The sequence below is a fragment of the Falco punctatus genome, assembly GCF_963210335.1.
Source record: "Falco punctatus genome assembly, chromosome: 4".
In the NCBI taxonomy this organism is placed as follows: domain Eukaryota; kingdom Metazoa; phylum Chordata; class Aves; order Falconiformes; family Falconidae; genus Falco; species Falco punctatus.
The window spans coordinates 26,562,164-26,578,214 of NC_137583.1; the positions used below are offsets into that span (position 1 = coordinate 26,562,164).

General features: G+C 55.8%; 1 protein-coding gene across 2 annotated transcripts in view; it reads left to right on the forward strand.

Moving 5' to 3' along the window:
- The window catches only part of PKD1 (polycystin 1, transient receptor potential channel interacting), a 112,563-nt gene extending 96,680 nt beyond the window's left edge, over window positions 1–15,883 (forward strand). For both annotated transcript variants that reach the window (XM_080384741.1, XM_080384742.1), the window contains exons 31-46: window positions 16–132; window positions 542–591; window positions 767–969; window positions 1,594–1,699; window positions 2,393–2,511; window positions 3,651–3,853; window positions 4,209–4,403; window positions 5,230–5,369; window positions 6,452–6,579; window positions 6,955–7,123; window positions 7,834–7,959; window positions 8,127–8,301; window positions 8,959–9,246; window positions 9,735–9,869; window positions 10,167–10,481; window positions 10,898–15,883. In XM_080384741.1, coding sequence (XP_080240867.1) covers window positions 16–132; window positions 542–591; window positions 767–969; window positions 1,594–1,699; window positions 2,393–2,511; window positions 3,651–3,853; window positions 4,209–4,403; window positions 5,230–5,369; window positions 6,452–6,579; window positions 6,955–7,123; window positions 7,834–7,959; window positions 8,127–8,301; window positions 8,959–9,246; window positions 9,735–9,869; window positions 10,167–10,481; window positions 10,898–11,524 — 3,096 coding nt within the window. In that variant the 3' untranslated portion in view covers window positions 11,525–15,883. The remainder of the gene's footprint in view (window positions 1–15; window positions 133–541; window positions 592–766; window positions 970–1,593; window positions 1,700–2,392; window positions 2,512–3,650; window positions 3,854–4,208; window positions 4,404–5,229; window positions 5,370–6,451; window positions 6,580–6,954; window positions 7,124–7,833; window positions 7,960–8,126; window positions 8,302–8,958; window positions 9,247–9,734; window positions 9,870–10,166; window positions 10,482–10,897) is intronic.
- Window positions 15,884–16,051: the final 168 nt, after the last annotated feature.

The following is a 16,051-nucleotide window of genomic DNA, read 5'->3' on the forward strand; positions in this document are numbered from 1 at the left end:
TCCTGTCTCCTGCAGGTCTCCATCAACCACACCCTGACTCACTCAGACCAGCAGTCCTTGGAGATCGACAACTACCTGGACTCCTCAATCCTCGACAGCTCCTTCCCCACCTTCCCTGGGCTCCAGGCAGAGGTAACCTGCTTTTCACCCAAAAGCTGGGCAGGCTGTGTGCGCCCCTGTACGGACCCAGTGTCCATCCGCAGCTGTCGGTGCAAGAGCTGATGCACTCGAGTGCTTCTGGCAGATACTGGTGATGGGGGAGAGCCACAGCCCTTCGTCTCTCACCTGCATCTCTGCCCAGGGCAGTCCTGGGTACCCAGCACAAGCTGTCTCCAGTGACTGCTCTGTGTCTGTGAGCATGGGGATTCCCAGCGTGCCTGGGCGCTACCTCTGGAGGAGAGCAGGCTCCTGGAGGCGTGGACCCAGGGCTAGCAGCAGCTCAGGCTCCAGGTTCCCAGTGATTGCTGATGTTAATAACCTGTTGTTTTAACCAGCCACAAAACAGTGTCATGTGCCTGAAATGCTTCTGCTTCCTCCACAGGCCTTCTCTGAGCAAACCAAAACAGATCTCTTCTTGGAGGACTCCAAAAGGTAAGTAGGTTTCTGAGGATGGAGCGAGTAGTTTAGTGTAGTTCACTGCTCTGGTAGACTGGGGTTGTGCTGTTGCCCTTCTAGACAGTTCCCTACACACTAGCACAATTGCTTTTCTCATGCTTCCCATTTGCCCTGCATACCTAATTGCACCCATTCCTCTCTTTTCCTGCAGCCTCGTGCGGTGGCCCTCTAGCGAGGCCCTGCTCAGCTGGCCAGACCTCCTCAGCGACCCCTCCATCATGGGCAACACCATCCAGAAGCTGAAGAGGGGCCGGGCCAGCCGCCACCTTGGACTCGAGGCCCCATTGGCAACTGAGGAGGACAGCTTGTCGCTTGGTGTTCACCAGGGACAGCCTCGATATTTCTCTGCCTCAGGTGGGTGTGTGAGTAGCAATGGCTCAGTTGCTGTGCCAGGGTTTGAATGCCCCAGGGAAGTGCGGAAGGAGCAGTCTGGTCCCTACGAGCCCTGGCTTAACCCTGGAGAAGACAGAATAGCCAAACCTGCCACCATCACCACTGGCTTCAAATTGAAAGGCAGAGGAAGAGGGTTGTATTTTCTTAATGGGAAATCCAGTCTGGCAAAGCAGAAAGCCTGTTGTAGATCAGTCTGAAGTGAGTGGTCACCACTCCGTCAGCAGACTGGGAGCAAGGAGAGATGCGTTCCCATGGGATCTGAACGTTACAAAGCAACCAACGCTTCTTCACTGGTTACGAAGCCACAGTGTGTCTCTGAACCTCTGTAAATGGCTGGAGAAGGAGAAGAGCTTGGCCTCCTGTACCAGTAGTTTCATTTCAGGCTCTGCAGCCAAGCTGGGGATAGACAGGAGCTAGAAGACAGGGATGAGGGGAGGGCTGTCCCATGAAGAAGGACCTCACCCTCGCCCTCCTTCTCCCCAGTTCCATCAATGTGGCTGAGCCAGAGCAGTACAGACCCATCCCCTGGTGCAGCGCTGGGTGCTGTGCTCCTGCCAAAGCTGTTTGCACACTCTCTTTCCCCAGATGAGGATCTGATCCGGCAGATCCTGGCAGATGGAGCTAGTGGCATCTCCCACTCCCAGGACCTAGGGCCATACATGAGGGCTGAAACAGATCTGATCTCAGGCCTGTAAGTATTCGGGGAGCGGAGTCCCGCCCTGAGCCAATGCTCCTGTCCCTTGCCCTTCCACTCAGCTTCGCAGTGGCCAGTATTGCACAGCCAGTTCTGCACGCAGCCACAGTGAGCTGTGCTGGGTGTTGAGACACTGCAAATGCCTTGTCGTTACTCATTATGTTCTTGCTGGCCATGATTCCTCCAGCCCCCGCAGCCAGAACTCCAGGAGAGGGCATGGCTACCCTTCCAGGAGCCACCTGGAGTATCCCCTTAAAGCCCCAGCTGAAGATGTGTCTTCAGAGCTTTGCAGGCTGCTGACAAAGTGCCGGGACATGGGTTCACTTCATGGCACTGACAGGAGGGAGAAGGGGGAGGTTGAATCTCTGTTGTGTTATTGTGCCCAGAGCTCCCTGCTTTGGGAGCCTGACCACCGCCCAGCCGGGCTGGCAGCCCACCGCTGGGTAGCCAGTGCAAAGTGGCAGATCAAGGGAGGGGACAGACTTTCAGCCCTTCCCTATGAGATGCCCGAGCAGAGTGTCTGTGTGCCTTGGCGGGCTGGGCCCGCTGCTGTAGAAGGAAGAGCTTGTAACTGGCCTGGGCGTGCTGCACGGGTGTCAGCACTGGAGCTCAGCCCACCTGGGTGCCATCCTGCTTACCGCAGAGCCAGCAGTGGCACGGCTCAGCAGTGGCATCCCTTGGCCTTGGCAGGTCCAGCATGCTCGGGGAGAAGGTGGAGACTGTCATGATGCAGAAGCTGAACGACAAAGGCCAGGGCATGGCAGCTCCTCCCAGGGAAGTGAACAGATCGGCCAAGTCGACGTGGACAGGTACCAGCGCTGCAGGGCTGTGCCAGCATCAGGCAGGGAGGTGGGGGTGCGTGGGAAGAGCATACAGCAGCACTTGGGAGGGGCAGGCAGGTAGATAGAGAAGGAGCTTTAGGAAAGGCTGCTCCACCGCTTGGGACATATTTGCTCTTTCCTGCCGGCTTCTCTTGGAGCCTGAATCTCAGTAAGCCCTGGGCCACCAGTTGTACTGTGACAGTGGTGTGTGTGACTGTGCACCCTGGGAAAGCTCTGCTCACTGCTTCCCCGGTTCCTGTGCTCTCTGCACCCCTCTGCGGCCACCAGTCCCTTCATCCATCCACCATGAGAGCGCAAGGGTCTCTGGTAAATAACCAGAGGGGGAAGGCAGGCAAATACCAGGGAAAGTTCAAATGGACAAACAAAGCAAAGAAGAGAAGAGATGCTTCCTACTGGGTCATGCAACATGACAGCTGGCCAGCTGGGCTGGCACAAGGCAGGGAGCAAGTTGTCAGGCCTGCAAGGTCTGGGTGGTCAGAAGTGCCTGGGTGCCCTGTGGAGATGTTCAGCATCAGTTCTCTTACCATGAGCTCTTGGCTTCCTAAGGCGTAGCCTCCCTGGGCCAGGCTGCAGCATGGAGAATTGGACGCAGCAGCAGTACTCTTGGGTCTGTTGAAGTCCATCACTTCATCTTGATTGATGAGTGGTTGTATTATCTTCATCCAGACATTGATTTGCATGGGTGGGTGAAGGAAGCTGTGCTGAGAGAGCCCCAGGGCAGGGTGGCTTGGCAGTCTGAAGGCAGCCAGAGCAACAAATCTGCGTGGTTTTCATGGGTTTGACAGCAGCTCCTCCAGCCAGGCTGGGCATACCCAATGTCCTGGAGCTCTGAAAGAAAGTAGGGAACCCATCCCACTACCCACACCAGGATCCCATCTCTTCAGGCCCACCCTGTTGTCTGCAGATGGGAGGCTGCTCTTCTGAGGCTGGACGTGTTGCAGTGTGCTGTCTACATTGCTACTTAGTGGGAAATGTTTGGGATAACTCACCTCCAAACTCACCTAGGACTGGTGGTGAGCTCTCTGCTGGGATGAGTGGTGTGCTCAGCCCTTCCTGTACCTGTTGGGACCCTTAATGCTTATGCTTGTTTTCCCTCCTCCTTCCAGTTGCAGATCAAACATTCAGAAAGCGCCTGCTGCCACCCTGGTGCTCCTACCTGGCTCATGGTATCAGTCTCCTCCTCTTTGCCACCTCCACGGGGGTCTCTGTGTGGATCGGGGTGGGCTTTTCCTCCAGCGTTGCCCTCATGTGGCTCATCTCAGGGATATTCAGCTTTCTGGCATCCTTCTTGGTCTGGGAGCCCCTGAAGGTAAGAGTAACAAGAGTAACATGAGTTCAGAAGCACATATCTGTACATGTGTATACATTAGCTGTAATTAACTTCTCGTCCAGACACTAACCAAGTCATACTGAATGCTGCACGGATTGAATACTCCCTCCCATCGCTGTATCCCTGCAGGAGGGGAAGGGTGTGCACACCAGCAGCAGCAGGAGAAGCAGAGCTGGTGGCAGTTTGTTTGAAAGGTTGCCTAGCTGCTCCAAGAGAGTGCTCAGCAGCTGAGCCGTGCTCGCTGTCTGTGCTGAAATGCCCATGGGAGCTGCTGCCCACGGCGGTTCTGGTGGCACAGCTCTCTGCAGGCTTGTGACACTGCTTCTCTCCCCAGGTTCTGCTGGAAGCCCTCTATTTCTCACTGGTTGCCAAGCGCTTGCACCCAGAGGAAGATGATACCTTGGTGGAGCATCCATTTGTTGAGCATGTTTCCGAGAAGATCAGCAAAGTCCGACCACCACAGGGGTTTGCCCTTTTCCAGGCCAAGGAGGAGGCCAGGAAGGTCAAACTGCTACACAGGATGCTGAAGGTAAGACATCTCCTGATGCCTGTGGTGCCTAGGGCAGAGGCAGAGTGCTGGCTGTGGAAGCTGAGATGCATCCTTGTGTGGGTTCTCCCAATCCAGCTGTGGTCGATTTCCTGAGCTAGCAGATGCATGTCTCCCATTTCTGCCTCAATTTCCCCATCTGTAAAAGACTGGCAGTGACATTCATCTTCTCTGTGAAACTCTTGAGATCTGAGGTAACTGGAAGGCACAACCATAAGGGGGTTGATTTGGAGCGGCTGGTGTGTTTGACTCCGTAACTCGGGTGTTTGAGGTTAGAGCAAGGTTTGCAGTGTGGAGTAGACACAACTTGCACAAAAAAAATCACTGGTGGAATCTTGCGAAACACAGAACTCCCTGTGTAGGAGCAGAAGTTTCAATCTCTCTGTAGCTCATTCAAGACTAATCCTCCACACTTGTGCTGGGAATACACAGCTGCTTTAACAGTCAAGTTATTTTTAACTGAGTGATTTCCCTTTAAAGGATGGAAACCCCCGTAACTATCCTATAAGCTGAGCTGCCAGCATATAGGAGCTCGTGCAGGGAGGTTGTGTGATATGTATCAACTGAAATGTGGTGCCGGGCTGGCTGCTTTCAACAAAGAATATTGTTACGAGCCTGTGGTCTGGGTTTCATTTTAAGCTGCTTCCCATATGGAAAAAGAAAGAACAGCATGCTGCGGGTCCTGATCCTGCTGCATGGCAGGCAGCAGGCAGTGGAAAGCACTGGTTTGCTGCAGGATTGGGAACCAGCCTGTGTTGGGTGCAAACCACCCCGTGCTTGGGTGCAATCCCTTTCCACTCTCTGCCAGAATTTCCTCATCTACATGATGTTCTTGCTGGTGATCCTGCTCACCAACTATGGAGACGCCTCCCGCAACAGCAGGGCCTACCTTCTGCAGAGCTCCATCAAGCAGCAGTTGGGCAGCAACGAATTCCTCCTCATCAAGAGGTAAGTGCGAGGGGTTGGGGAGGAACAGGGTGTTGCTTTATACCAGAGAAGCTGTGCAGGGCTGCAGTGAGGGGTCGGGGAGCAGGCTGGGGCTGGCTGCTGGGCTCAGGCTCCACAGTCGCTCCTTTAAGAGGTTCTGGACTCTATGGGGAGCACTGGTGCCTCCATGGAGCTGGGCACTCACACGAGCATGGCAGAGCAGTGAGCAGGTCTGGTTTTGTCCCTGTGATTCCGCTTCTCTCCTGGAGAACAGAGGGACCTGTTAGGGGTTGAGAGCTTTAATTTCTTTGACTTTCGAGTATTTCCTCAGTGGGGAAGGGACTGTGTGAATTATAGATGTTCATCTTTCTGTATCTGGTGAAAAGGACACAAGTTTGCTCTGGCTCCAAAATTTACAACTATAGGGTTTAGCCACAAAACAACATCACGAGAACCAAAAATAACATCTCATATAAATACAGAGTCCTTCCCTTCCTTGCTCTGCACATACGGTTTAACTAGATTAAATTTTCCCAGCTGAGTTTCCACGCTGCTGCAAGCTCCACCAGTCCAGACTGACACTGGAACAGCTGCTGGGGATTAACAGCATCTTTGTACCCATCTCACCACAGACCCCTGGATTCTTCTGTGCAAACAGACATGGCTTGTCCGTGTCATGCAAAGTCACAGAAACTTTCATTCACCGCCATATGAGTCAGGACTGATTCCAGCAAACTCAGTGGAGTTTCTGGGGTGAAAGTGGTGTCAAGGGGGAAAGTAGAGCAGAGTCTGGTCCTACATATAATCTTTTTCCACTGCGCTGCCACAGACCCACTGGTCTGATCCTCCTCCAGGTGCCAAGTGGATTCAGTCACCTTTAGGTCTTGCACGTCAAATAAATGTTTTCCTGACCACAGCCCAGCTCTTGGGATGGATGGAAGTGCTGCCCCTCCTGCCAGCCAGGCACCCGGCAGGAGAGCAGCTCTCCAGAAGTCAGCCCCCCCTCCAGATGAAACACTGCTGTTTGTGGGTGAGACGTGCAGAGGCTGCTGTAGCAGAGTTGCACCAGCAGCTCTGCCTCTCACACCTTTTCCCTATTGCAGGTCAGATCAGTTCTGGGTCTGGATGTCGCAGGTCTTCCTCCCTTACCTCTACAACAACCAGTCAGGCCAGGAGAGCTACAGCACCACACTGGGAGCAGCCCGGCTGCGCCAGCTCCGGCTGCAGGAAGGTAGGTGGGCGAGGGCCCGTGGCTCTGCTGTCACAGGGTGAGAGGTGACAGTCCTGGAGGGTTGAAATGGCCAGGCCTGGGCGTAACTGGGGCTGAACGAAGCAAGGCTAGAGGTTATGGAGGCAGGTTTTTATTTGCAGCACGTGTATTAGTGGTGCCTCTGGTTCCGCTTCTGCGGAGATGAACTGGGGCAATCGGTCATGGAGATTTACACTGAGGGGTTGACTTGATTGCTGGAGGTGTGACTGAGGCTGGGGAGATGGAGGGGGCTTGGGAAGAAGGGAGATGCTAAGTGTGAAAGCTCAGCTGTGTGCCCCAGCACTATTTGGGTTGTGTTGGGCTCCCCACGGGTTGACAGTGTGGGTCTTGTTGCAGCTGAGTGCCAGCACAGTGCCCGGGACATCCTCCATAGCATGGGCACAGCTGCCAGGAGCAACTGCACCGACTCGCACAGCTTTTCTACTGCTGACTATGCAGCTGGCTGGGAAAGGGCGGCCGTGAATGTGTCAGCTGCGTGGTCCTACTCACCACCCGACCTGACGGGGTAAGTTGCTGCCCAGCCTGCACCTGCACCCCCTGCTCCATCTGCCAGAGACATTGCATCTTTACAGTTGATTTGGTGCCCAGGGTGGTCCCCAGGCCTCGCCTCATGAGGCCAACTGCAGTCCCTGAGCCTGCAAAGTGCAAAAGAACAGAAATGCCAAAGGCCTTCCTTCCCTGGACATGTCCACACTGGCAGTGTGAGTGATGGGAGGCACGTAGCTGCTGCTCACCCAGCTTCCCTAGAGATGTGTGTCACCTTGAGCTGTCTGAGCGGCAGTGTAGTGCTGTCCTCAGGGGCCCAGGGCTCAATTCCCCAGCTTCAAGGGCAGAGACGAGCTGCAGGACAAGGTAACCCAGCTGGCCACAGAGGCCGTAGAGCAGCAGTGGCTTTCTGTTAAAGTGGGGTTGGGAGGTTGGCCTTTACCATCATACTGGATATTAAATCACTGCTGGTTTCTGCTCTGGTTTGTTTGTGGATGTGTCTTCATTGAAGTCTGGGGCTGTTCTGAGGTTGGGAACACTTGGGATGGATCGATGTGCTTCTGTAATTTGTCTTGTGAAACAAACAATGAGGCAGCTGTCACCCTTGGATGAGCAGCATAGGGGCTGGGGTCTGCATCTTCACCCTCGCTCCTGGCCTGCTGGGTAGGAGAGCATACCGTGGTTGATCTGTCCTTCAGCTCTCACCTTGTGGCTCCTCTTCCTCTGCAGGGTCTGGTACTGGGGTTACATCTCTTTCTACGATAGCAGCGGTTACGTCCAGGAGCTGGGGGCTTCGCTAGAGGAAAGCAGGGCTCAGCTGAATTTCCTTCAGCAGCACACTTGGATTGACAACATGTAAGTGTGGCGAGGGTGAAGGAATTGTTCTGCTGTCACCCAGGTTTTTAGGGGATGCTGCTGGAGTGTCACAGGGGCAGAGGATCTGTGATCTTACAAAACAGTGGCACCGAAGCCCAGAGCTGGTGTTGTCCCAGTGCCCTGAGCTGCTCTTCTTCCCTTCGCAGGAGTCGGGCAGTCTTTGTGGAGCTGATGCAGTATAACCCTAGCGTGGACCTGCATGCTGCCATCACCCTCCAGCTGGAGTTCCTGGGGGCCGGCCAGGCCATCGCCACGGTCACCATCAGCCCCTTCCCACTGCTGCGGCTCAGCAGGGGTGTCACGCTGCAGCTTCTCATGATGGTCAGTGTGTTACTTCCCCTCTGTGCTCCTCTTCCCTCTTGGTCACTACACAGAGGGCTCTGGGGACTCATTGCCTGGGCTCCCGGAAGGGCAGCGTTAGTCACTGTGGGCTAAAGCTCCCCTGCCTGGGGCCACTTGTCTCCACACCTGTCACCGCTCTGCTTCCAGGCCTGGATAGCAGACAGAAAACATCCCTGGCACCACTGAAGGGAAGGAGATTCCTCCTCTCTGGTGGCACTTGTTGGTCTTGTCTCAGCCTTTTTGCTTCCTTGGACTCATGCATGTCGCTGTGGGATCTTGAGGCTTTTGTTCTGTCCTCGGCGGGGACAGCAGCCAGCTGAGCCATGTCCCCAGAGACCTTGCCTGGGCCACGGTTCAGTGTAAGCAGAGCCCTCTTCCCCTGCACACTGCCACCCTGCCCCCAGCGCACTGGACGTGGTTTGAGGAGCTTCACTGCTAGGGATGGAGGGAGCGAGGCACTGAGTGAGCGAGGAGGGCATGGAAGGGCTCGGGGGCATGCTCCAGCTCTAGGCTGGCAGAACTCAGCCTAGTACATGGGAGTCTTGCCGTTCTGGGGTGCTGCAGGGTCCCCTGGTGCAGCACAGCAGTCAAACGTCGCCCTCTTCTTCACTGGTAACCTCTCCGTTCTTCCCCCAGGTCTTCCTCATGATGTTTGTGGTCTACTTCGTGGTGTCTGAGTCGCTGTCCATCAAGAAGGAAGGCAGAGCCTACTTCACCCTGTGGGGCAACTATGGCCAGTGGGTCTTCATCCTCCTCACCACGTGCACCGTGGTGGTGCACCTCAGCCAAGCCACCCTTGCCGACCAGCAGTGGCTCAAGTACCTCAACAACCGCAAGGGTTTCACCAACTTCTACCAGGTGGCCTTTCTCAACACCATCTTCAGCACTTTGGCTGCGTCCCTCCTCTTCCTTCTGACTGTGCAGGTATGGAGAGGGCTGGGTGGGAGCAGCACCTGGGCAGGGACATGTGCTTCCATCCTCCTGTGCTAGCTTGTCATCTGCGCATAGTCCTGTGGCAGGGGCAGCAAAAGGCCCTGAAGTAAAAACAATGCAAGACTGTGGTCCTGCTGTGCCAGGCACTAACAGAATGCAACGGGGCTGCTGCCACATCCAGACTGCTGCAGGACGGAGGTGGTGGGCAGCGATGCCACGTGCATCTCTGCTGTAGCACTTCGGGTCTCTAAAGCCTCTGGGCCCTCGGTTCCCTTGGGGAATTAATTCAGCCTAGTGTGGCTGATGGGGTGATTTTGTCTGCAAGGAGCCCACTGACTAGGATGTCCTCTGCTCTGCCAGAGTCTGCATTTCTCAGACTTGTAGAGATGTTTGAAAGACCCTTCCCTGAGCCAGAAGGATCTCACAGCAGCCTCTGTGATGGGCCCATGTTGTAACACCGTGTTCTCTCTTGCTCCTAGGCTGCCCAGCAGCTGCGTTTTGTCAGGCAGTGGTCTGTGTTTGGGAAAACCCTGCGGAAGTCGGCGAAGGAGCTGGCTGCTGCAGGGCTGGCCTTCACCGTCCTCATCCTGGCCTACGCTCAGCTCGGCTTCCTGGTAACTACCTGCTGTCCCCGCCTCGTCTTGCAGGGGGCTGCCCGGGGTCGCGTGTCCCCTCGTCCCTCAGCCTGCTGGGCCCTCTGGGAGCACCGGTGCCCAGCCTGCCCAGGCTGCTCGTCTCCACGGGCCTGGCGCCTTTGGCCAGGGGCAGCGTCTTGGCTGTCCCCGCCGCAGCCGATTTGTGGGCCACTCCTCAGGGCTTATCCTTGTAATGTGGGGTAGTGAGTACTGGTGGTCAGGGGAACGTTCTGCCACTGATCCCTTCTCCTGACATCTCCAATGTCCCCTTTGCAGCTCTTCTCCTCCTCCTCGGAGTCTTTCCGCAGCGTTGGCAGCAGCCTCCTGCTGCTGTTTGCCATGCTGCGGGGCAGCGGGACCCTCCGCCCCTGCCTGCCCGAGTCCTCGGGCCTCTACTGCCTGTTCTGCACCAGCTACATCATCCTGGAGGCGTGGATTGTGCTGAGGCTGTTCACCGTGGTGCTTATCTACAGCTACCGGGAAATGCACTTTGAGCTGTACCGCCCTGCCTTCGAGCCCCAGGACTACGAGATGGTGGAGCTCTTCATGCGCAGGCTGAAAATGTGGATGGGCTTCAGCAAAGCCAAGGAGGTGAGCACAGCCTGGGAGATGCCGTGGGGAAGGGGCCCTGTGGCAGGCAGGCCGCAGAGGTTTGCAGAGTGTTGATGCCCGCCATCCTTAGCCTTCCCTTTGCCTCTGGCTGCTTCCCGCTGCTGTTCAGTCGGGTTCCTCCGGCGGGTGAGGGCTGGAGCAGCGGCCATTCCCGAGGGCCCAGGGGCTGGGGTAGCGATGGGGCATTGCAGAGGGCCTGGCTGCCAGTTCTCGGTTCCACCTGGTTTTGTCTGGGGTCTGTCCCCAGGTCAGGGCCATGGCCTGGCGCACCAGGAAGGGCTGGGAGCAGCCCTGGGGCTGTGTGGAGCGGGACACAGTGCCAAGCACAGCACTCCCACTTCCCAGCTCCTGAAATAACTGCCCCCCCCGCCCCTCACTCCCTTATTCTCCTCCAGTTTCGGCACAAGGTGAGGTTCGAAGGGATGGAGCCGCTGCCTTCCCGAGACTCCAGTGACTCCAAATCCTTTCGGGGCCCCACTCCCAGCGCTGCATCTGACAGCTCCTGGGCTTCCACCTCCTCCAGCCAGCTGGACGGGCTGAGCCTCGTGCTGAGCACCCGGGACAGCCTGGAAGTGGACGCTGACATCCAGCGCCTCCTTTCCCTCTTTGAGATGCTGCTCGCCCAATTTGACCGGGTCAACCAGGTGACAGAGGACGTGTACCGCATCGAGCACCAGCTGGAGGGCTCTCAGAGCCGCCGCTCCAGGAGGAGGGGTACCCAGGTGTCCGAGGATGTCCCGAGCAGGTACTGTGCGGGCAGCACAGAGCAGGGGCCCTCGCCTGAGACCTCCTCCAACACGGACCTGCAGCCCCTGCGGGACGCCCCGTTGTCCCCCCACTCTGCTGCCGCCCCACCAGGCACCAGGGGCTCTGTGCCCAGCCGGCTCCTTCGAGCTAGCAGAGGCATCGGCATGGCGGCTTCTGTGCTGCCCCCGCACAAACCCTACGCCGCCGTGGCCCCGGCGGTGAAGAAGAAACGGCCTCTCCGGGCCAAGAACAGGGTGCACCCCACTGTCAAGTAACAGGTGGCCTGCTGGGTATCGCGGGGAGCCGTGCCTCGGAGAGCCGGCAGCGGTTTGCAAAGGGCGGGCTGTGCCTTCCCTGCAGACCTGGAGCCTCAGGAGCTGCCGCTTCTGATTGCTCCTGCCGCGGCGGCTGTGCCTGCCGGGGCGCACGGGGCTGCTGCCTGCACCGGGGTGGCACCGCTGCCATCCTCCATGGGCCTGACGTCCCCATCGGGTGTGCTGACCTCTCCGCTGGTGGTGCCCAGCACTGTGGGGGCGGCTGTGCAGGGCACAGTCAGTGTGCAGGAAATCCGTTAGCGTAGGCAGTATTAAAAAGTTGTCTCTGAAATGGCTCCATCTGCAGACAGCCTGCACATGGTGACTGTCACAAGGACACTTTACTGGGGACTGGCACAGGGTGACCGGTACAAAGCTCGCCTCCCTTCCCCACTGGCTGTGCCGGAGGGAAAGGGGGAGAGCAGAGCCCCAGGCCTTGAAGGTTTGAATTGAGTCTTGGATTTTTGTCGACCAGGCACACTGTGGAGGAAAGCTACAGCTTTCGAGAAGATATTTAACCCTTTTTTTTTTAAGCATAAATATATATAGATATAGATAAATGACATCTACACCCAGATCAGTTAATTTCCAGTATTGGCTACTTTTATCCTCCAGAAATTGGTACTATTATTTGTATTTAAAGAAATCCAATATTTAAGACCAATGACATTGGAAGCTGCAGCGAGCTGCCAGCCCTGCTGCCCGGCCAGGTCGGAGGGGATAACAAGCCGCAGCCGCAGCCCGAGGGGTGCGGAGACCTGGGGCGCTTTCGGCTGTCTCTGAGCGTGGGGTTGCCAACGTGCTGGCTTCACTGCGGTCCCCCACCCACGCCCTGCCCACCCGCCCTCGCCCCCACGCCGCAGCCCACGGGGTGTGGGTGCTGCTGGCTGCTTGGCTTTTCTAATCCAAGGAATGTATTGACGTAAGTATATGTATTTTTTTGGTTTACTTGTTCGTATGTACTGCCCAGCACTTTAAACAATGCTTTCCTCAGCTAACAATGACACATGCGATCTAACAAGAACGGGATAATATATCACAAAAGCAGTATTTTTTGTTTGTTTGTTTAAATCATAAACTGAAATGAGCAAGCGCTGATGAAGTGAACGCAGCCCCCAGCACGCCCCAGCCTGAGGCAGCCGTGCCGGTGCCTCCTGGCACCTTCCCTACGAGAAGCACAAAGGCGCGGGGGGAGGCAGGTGAAGCCCAAATGGAGCTTTTGGGGGGTCCCTCCAGCCCTGCCACCCCGCAGCTCCCCGGGACTCACCGTGCGCTGGGCTACAGCTGGGCTGTGCTCGCCGTGCCCGGCTGGGGAGGGGCTGCGCTGCGGGGCACCCCCTGCTTGCAGTGCCGGGGGTGCTGAGCAGCAGCTGAAGCCTCCCTGGGGCCTGCGCTCACTTGTTCATCACCGCTTCACATTATGTATATTGTAAGTAATTTATACGGTGGTTTGTTTTTTTGGTTTATTTTAAATGTATATATTTTTGTATGTTTGCTATATTTTCATAGCATTGGTAACGTGTTTGAAACATGTAGATAGGAGACAGAATACTATTGTCAGAGTTATTTAAAGGATGTATTAAGTGCTTCTTCCTGGGAATGTCCCGTGTATATAAAGTATTAGGTGTCTGTGTGCATGTGGTGCGTGTGCTCTCCTCCCAGCTGAGGTTTGGCCGGGCTGGCTCTGGGCCAGTCAGTGCAGGTGGAGCGGAGCGTGGCGGGGCCGGGGAAGCCCTGCGTGTGCTCCTTGGGGTGTTCCCAGAGCCTGCTGCACGCTTTGGGAATGTTGAGGGCCGGAGGGAAGCCGTTAGGCAGCGAGACCAGGCGGGCGGTGCCGTGGGGTGGGTTAGTCTGCGTCTTGCCTCTGACGCTGGTGGTCCTGGCAGGGGGGACCTTTCTGGGCAGAGAGAGGGGTCTCCCCAGTCACCTCATGGCTCATCACATCCCCCCGTCTCCCCATCCAGCTCCCAGCACTTCTGCCGTGCTGCGTTAGATGCTTTTAAAGATTTTATTCCAGCTGGCTGTGGGCTCCCGTGCCTCCGGGCGCCTGAGGGACGGAGGGACGCGGGGTGCGCTGTGTGATGGCTTTGGGGCTGGTGGAAGTTGCCTTCGAAAAACTCGGTCGATGTGAAGGACAGAGGCTGTGGAAAGGTTGCAGAAGGATGGGAGCAGGAGAAAACACGTGTGCTGTAGCTTGAAGATTGCTGAAAGGGAGATGGTGGTTGGTCACCACAGAGGTTGTTGAAAGAGCAGATTGCACAGAGGGAAGTAGAGAGGAGAGGGGAGAAAACTAATTCTGGTAACCGCAAAGCTTTCGTAATGGGAAGGAAAGGCCGGCAGAGGAGGAGATGACAGGAGTGCCCAGAGCGCGGCAGCTGGAGCAGGTAGACAGCAGCGAAGGGCCGCAGTGCTGGCGTCAGGGCTGCTGGTAGAAGCGATTTGTTCCTCCTTTTACAAACGGCTCCATCTGCTCCACGGCTTTTCTGGTATCTAAAAGTGGTTTTCAAGCCAGAGATTTAAAACCATTTGCCTTGGGGTTTTTGGTCCTGTTTACTTACCCAGGCAGCACAGCCACCAGGCTCGGCTCTGGTAGATGCCCGTGACTTTTTTTGGTGACAGGGGTACAATGCTGGTGCATGTGCCTGCAAGCCATGTCCGAAAACCCTTAAGGCAGTAAGAGGAGCAGCTGTGAGATGTACCAGGACACCTGGGATGTGGCACTGCGGCTCTGATACTGGCGCTGGGCACACATCTGCAGTTGCATCCAGCTGCTGAGCTCACCACCCCTCCGGCACGCCCTCCCGGGGCTGGGCAGGCCAGAGCTGTAAAGCAGAAGCCCGTTGGGTGAGGTAGGCACAGGCACAGGTGAAACGCAGGAATTCTGTTCTACTTCTGTCCTTAAAAAGCCAAAGTTCCTGACGTTCTAGCTATGCCTCAGAAGGAGAGGCACTGGAGAAGTATTAAGTTGTGTAAACAGCAACTACTCACAGACAAAAACAAGTTGCTCACCTCCTAGCCCCGCTTGGTAAGCACGCAGGATTTTTTTTGGCCAACAAAGTGATGGAAAAAGGAGAGTAATGGTAGGAAGGCGCTCGCTGGCACGTGCTGCTGGGTGGGCCACCGGCTTTTACTCGCTTTTGGTTCCTACATGGGAGACCTAAGCACAACTGCACCGAAACAGCCACTTTAACCTCTAGCTCCGTACCCGGCTGCACCCCTGCACCCCTTTCCCACTGCAGCGGAGCAGCGTGTGTAGCTCCAGCCACCCCGAGGGCCATGTGAGAGCGTTCAGCAAGTTAAACGAACCAAGCAGGTCTTGGAAATCTCTTGCATCTTCAAGAGCCTAAAAGTTCAGTTCAAGATCCACAGTTCGGGTCTCAGCACCTCCCCACCCTCACGGCTTGACTGTGCCCATTTAAAAGAGCCACTAATTGGGAGTTGAGCGCAGGGAGGAGAGCCAGAGGCAAGAGGCAGCAGCGAGCCGGGGCCCGACTGCTCCCAACAGCCTTGAATAAGCTACGGGAGGCAAGCGGGCGGTGTAACCGGGATGCTCCCGAAGTGAGGCACCGGGATTTTTGTTCCCAGGTGCCCGTTTCTTACCAAGCTTGTTCTGTGTGTGTGTGAGTGACTTGATGTGTGTGACTGACTTACCAAGTGCTTCTTCTAATCAAAGAGGAGCAGAAACAGGATAAGACAACTGCCCTACTTCTTTCCTTCATTGGAAGTACGGAGAGCAGCTCTGGAACCCCCAGTTGTTTCCTGAAAAGCCAAACACCTCCGCGCGGGCCCGTGCGTGCGGCGGGCACCACTGACAGCTTTCGAGCAATGATAGTTCTCATCGCAGCATTTATTTGTACAAACTATAGCAACACTCACAGGGTTCCTTCACTGTCCCAGCTAAGGTACCGCGTACACATGCACTTAGCTGCAGCCGGAGTTACTAGTCACAGTTAGACCCTCGACAGCAACAAACCTGACTTGCAGCCCTAGCCAAAAAATACTCCTGAATGTATATTTCTGTGTTTGTAGTCACCAAGAGAGGGTTTCTTATTTATTGTCTTAAGCCTCACAAAGATGCAACAGTATCAAGCTGCTTAAATAAACAACCTTATCCATTAGTTTAAAAGGGAGAGGGAGGGACTTATAGAAGTGCTTTTTTTTACAAAAACCAAACAAACCAAAGCAAATTATTATGACCGGTATGCCACCTGTTACTGTCTGGTCAGCATTTCACTGCGAACAAAACTATTGTATTTTGTAACTGTGGGGATGTTTCTTAGAAAATGACAAGGTCAAATAAAAGATGACTGCTATAACCTGGCTCTGGTGCTTTTGTTAACACTCGCTTCAGCCCTCTCGGCACCACCAGCGAGAGCTCAGCAAAGGCTCGGGGCAAAGCAGCGCCTGCCAGAGCTGCTCCCAGGGCCCTCCTCCCCACCCCACTGTCATCCTCTTTGTCTCTGACCGGAATTTTCATTAAGGTTTCCG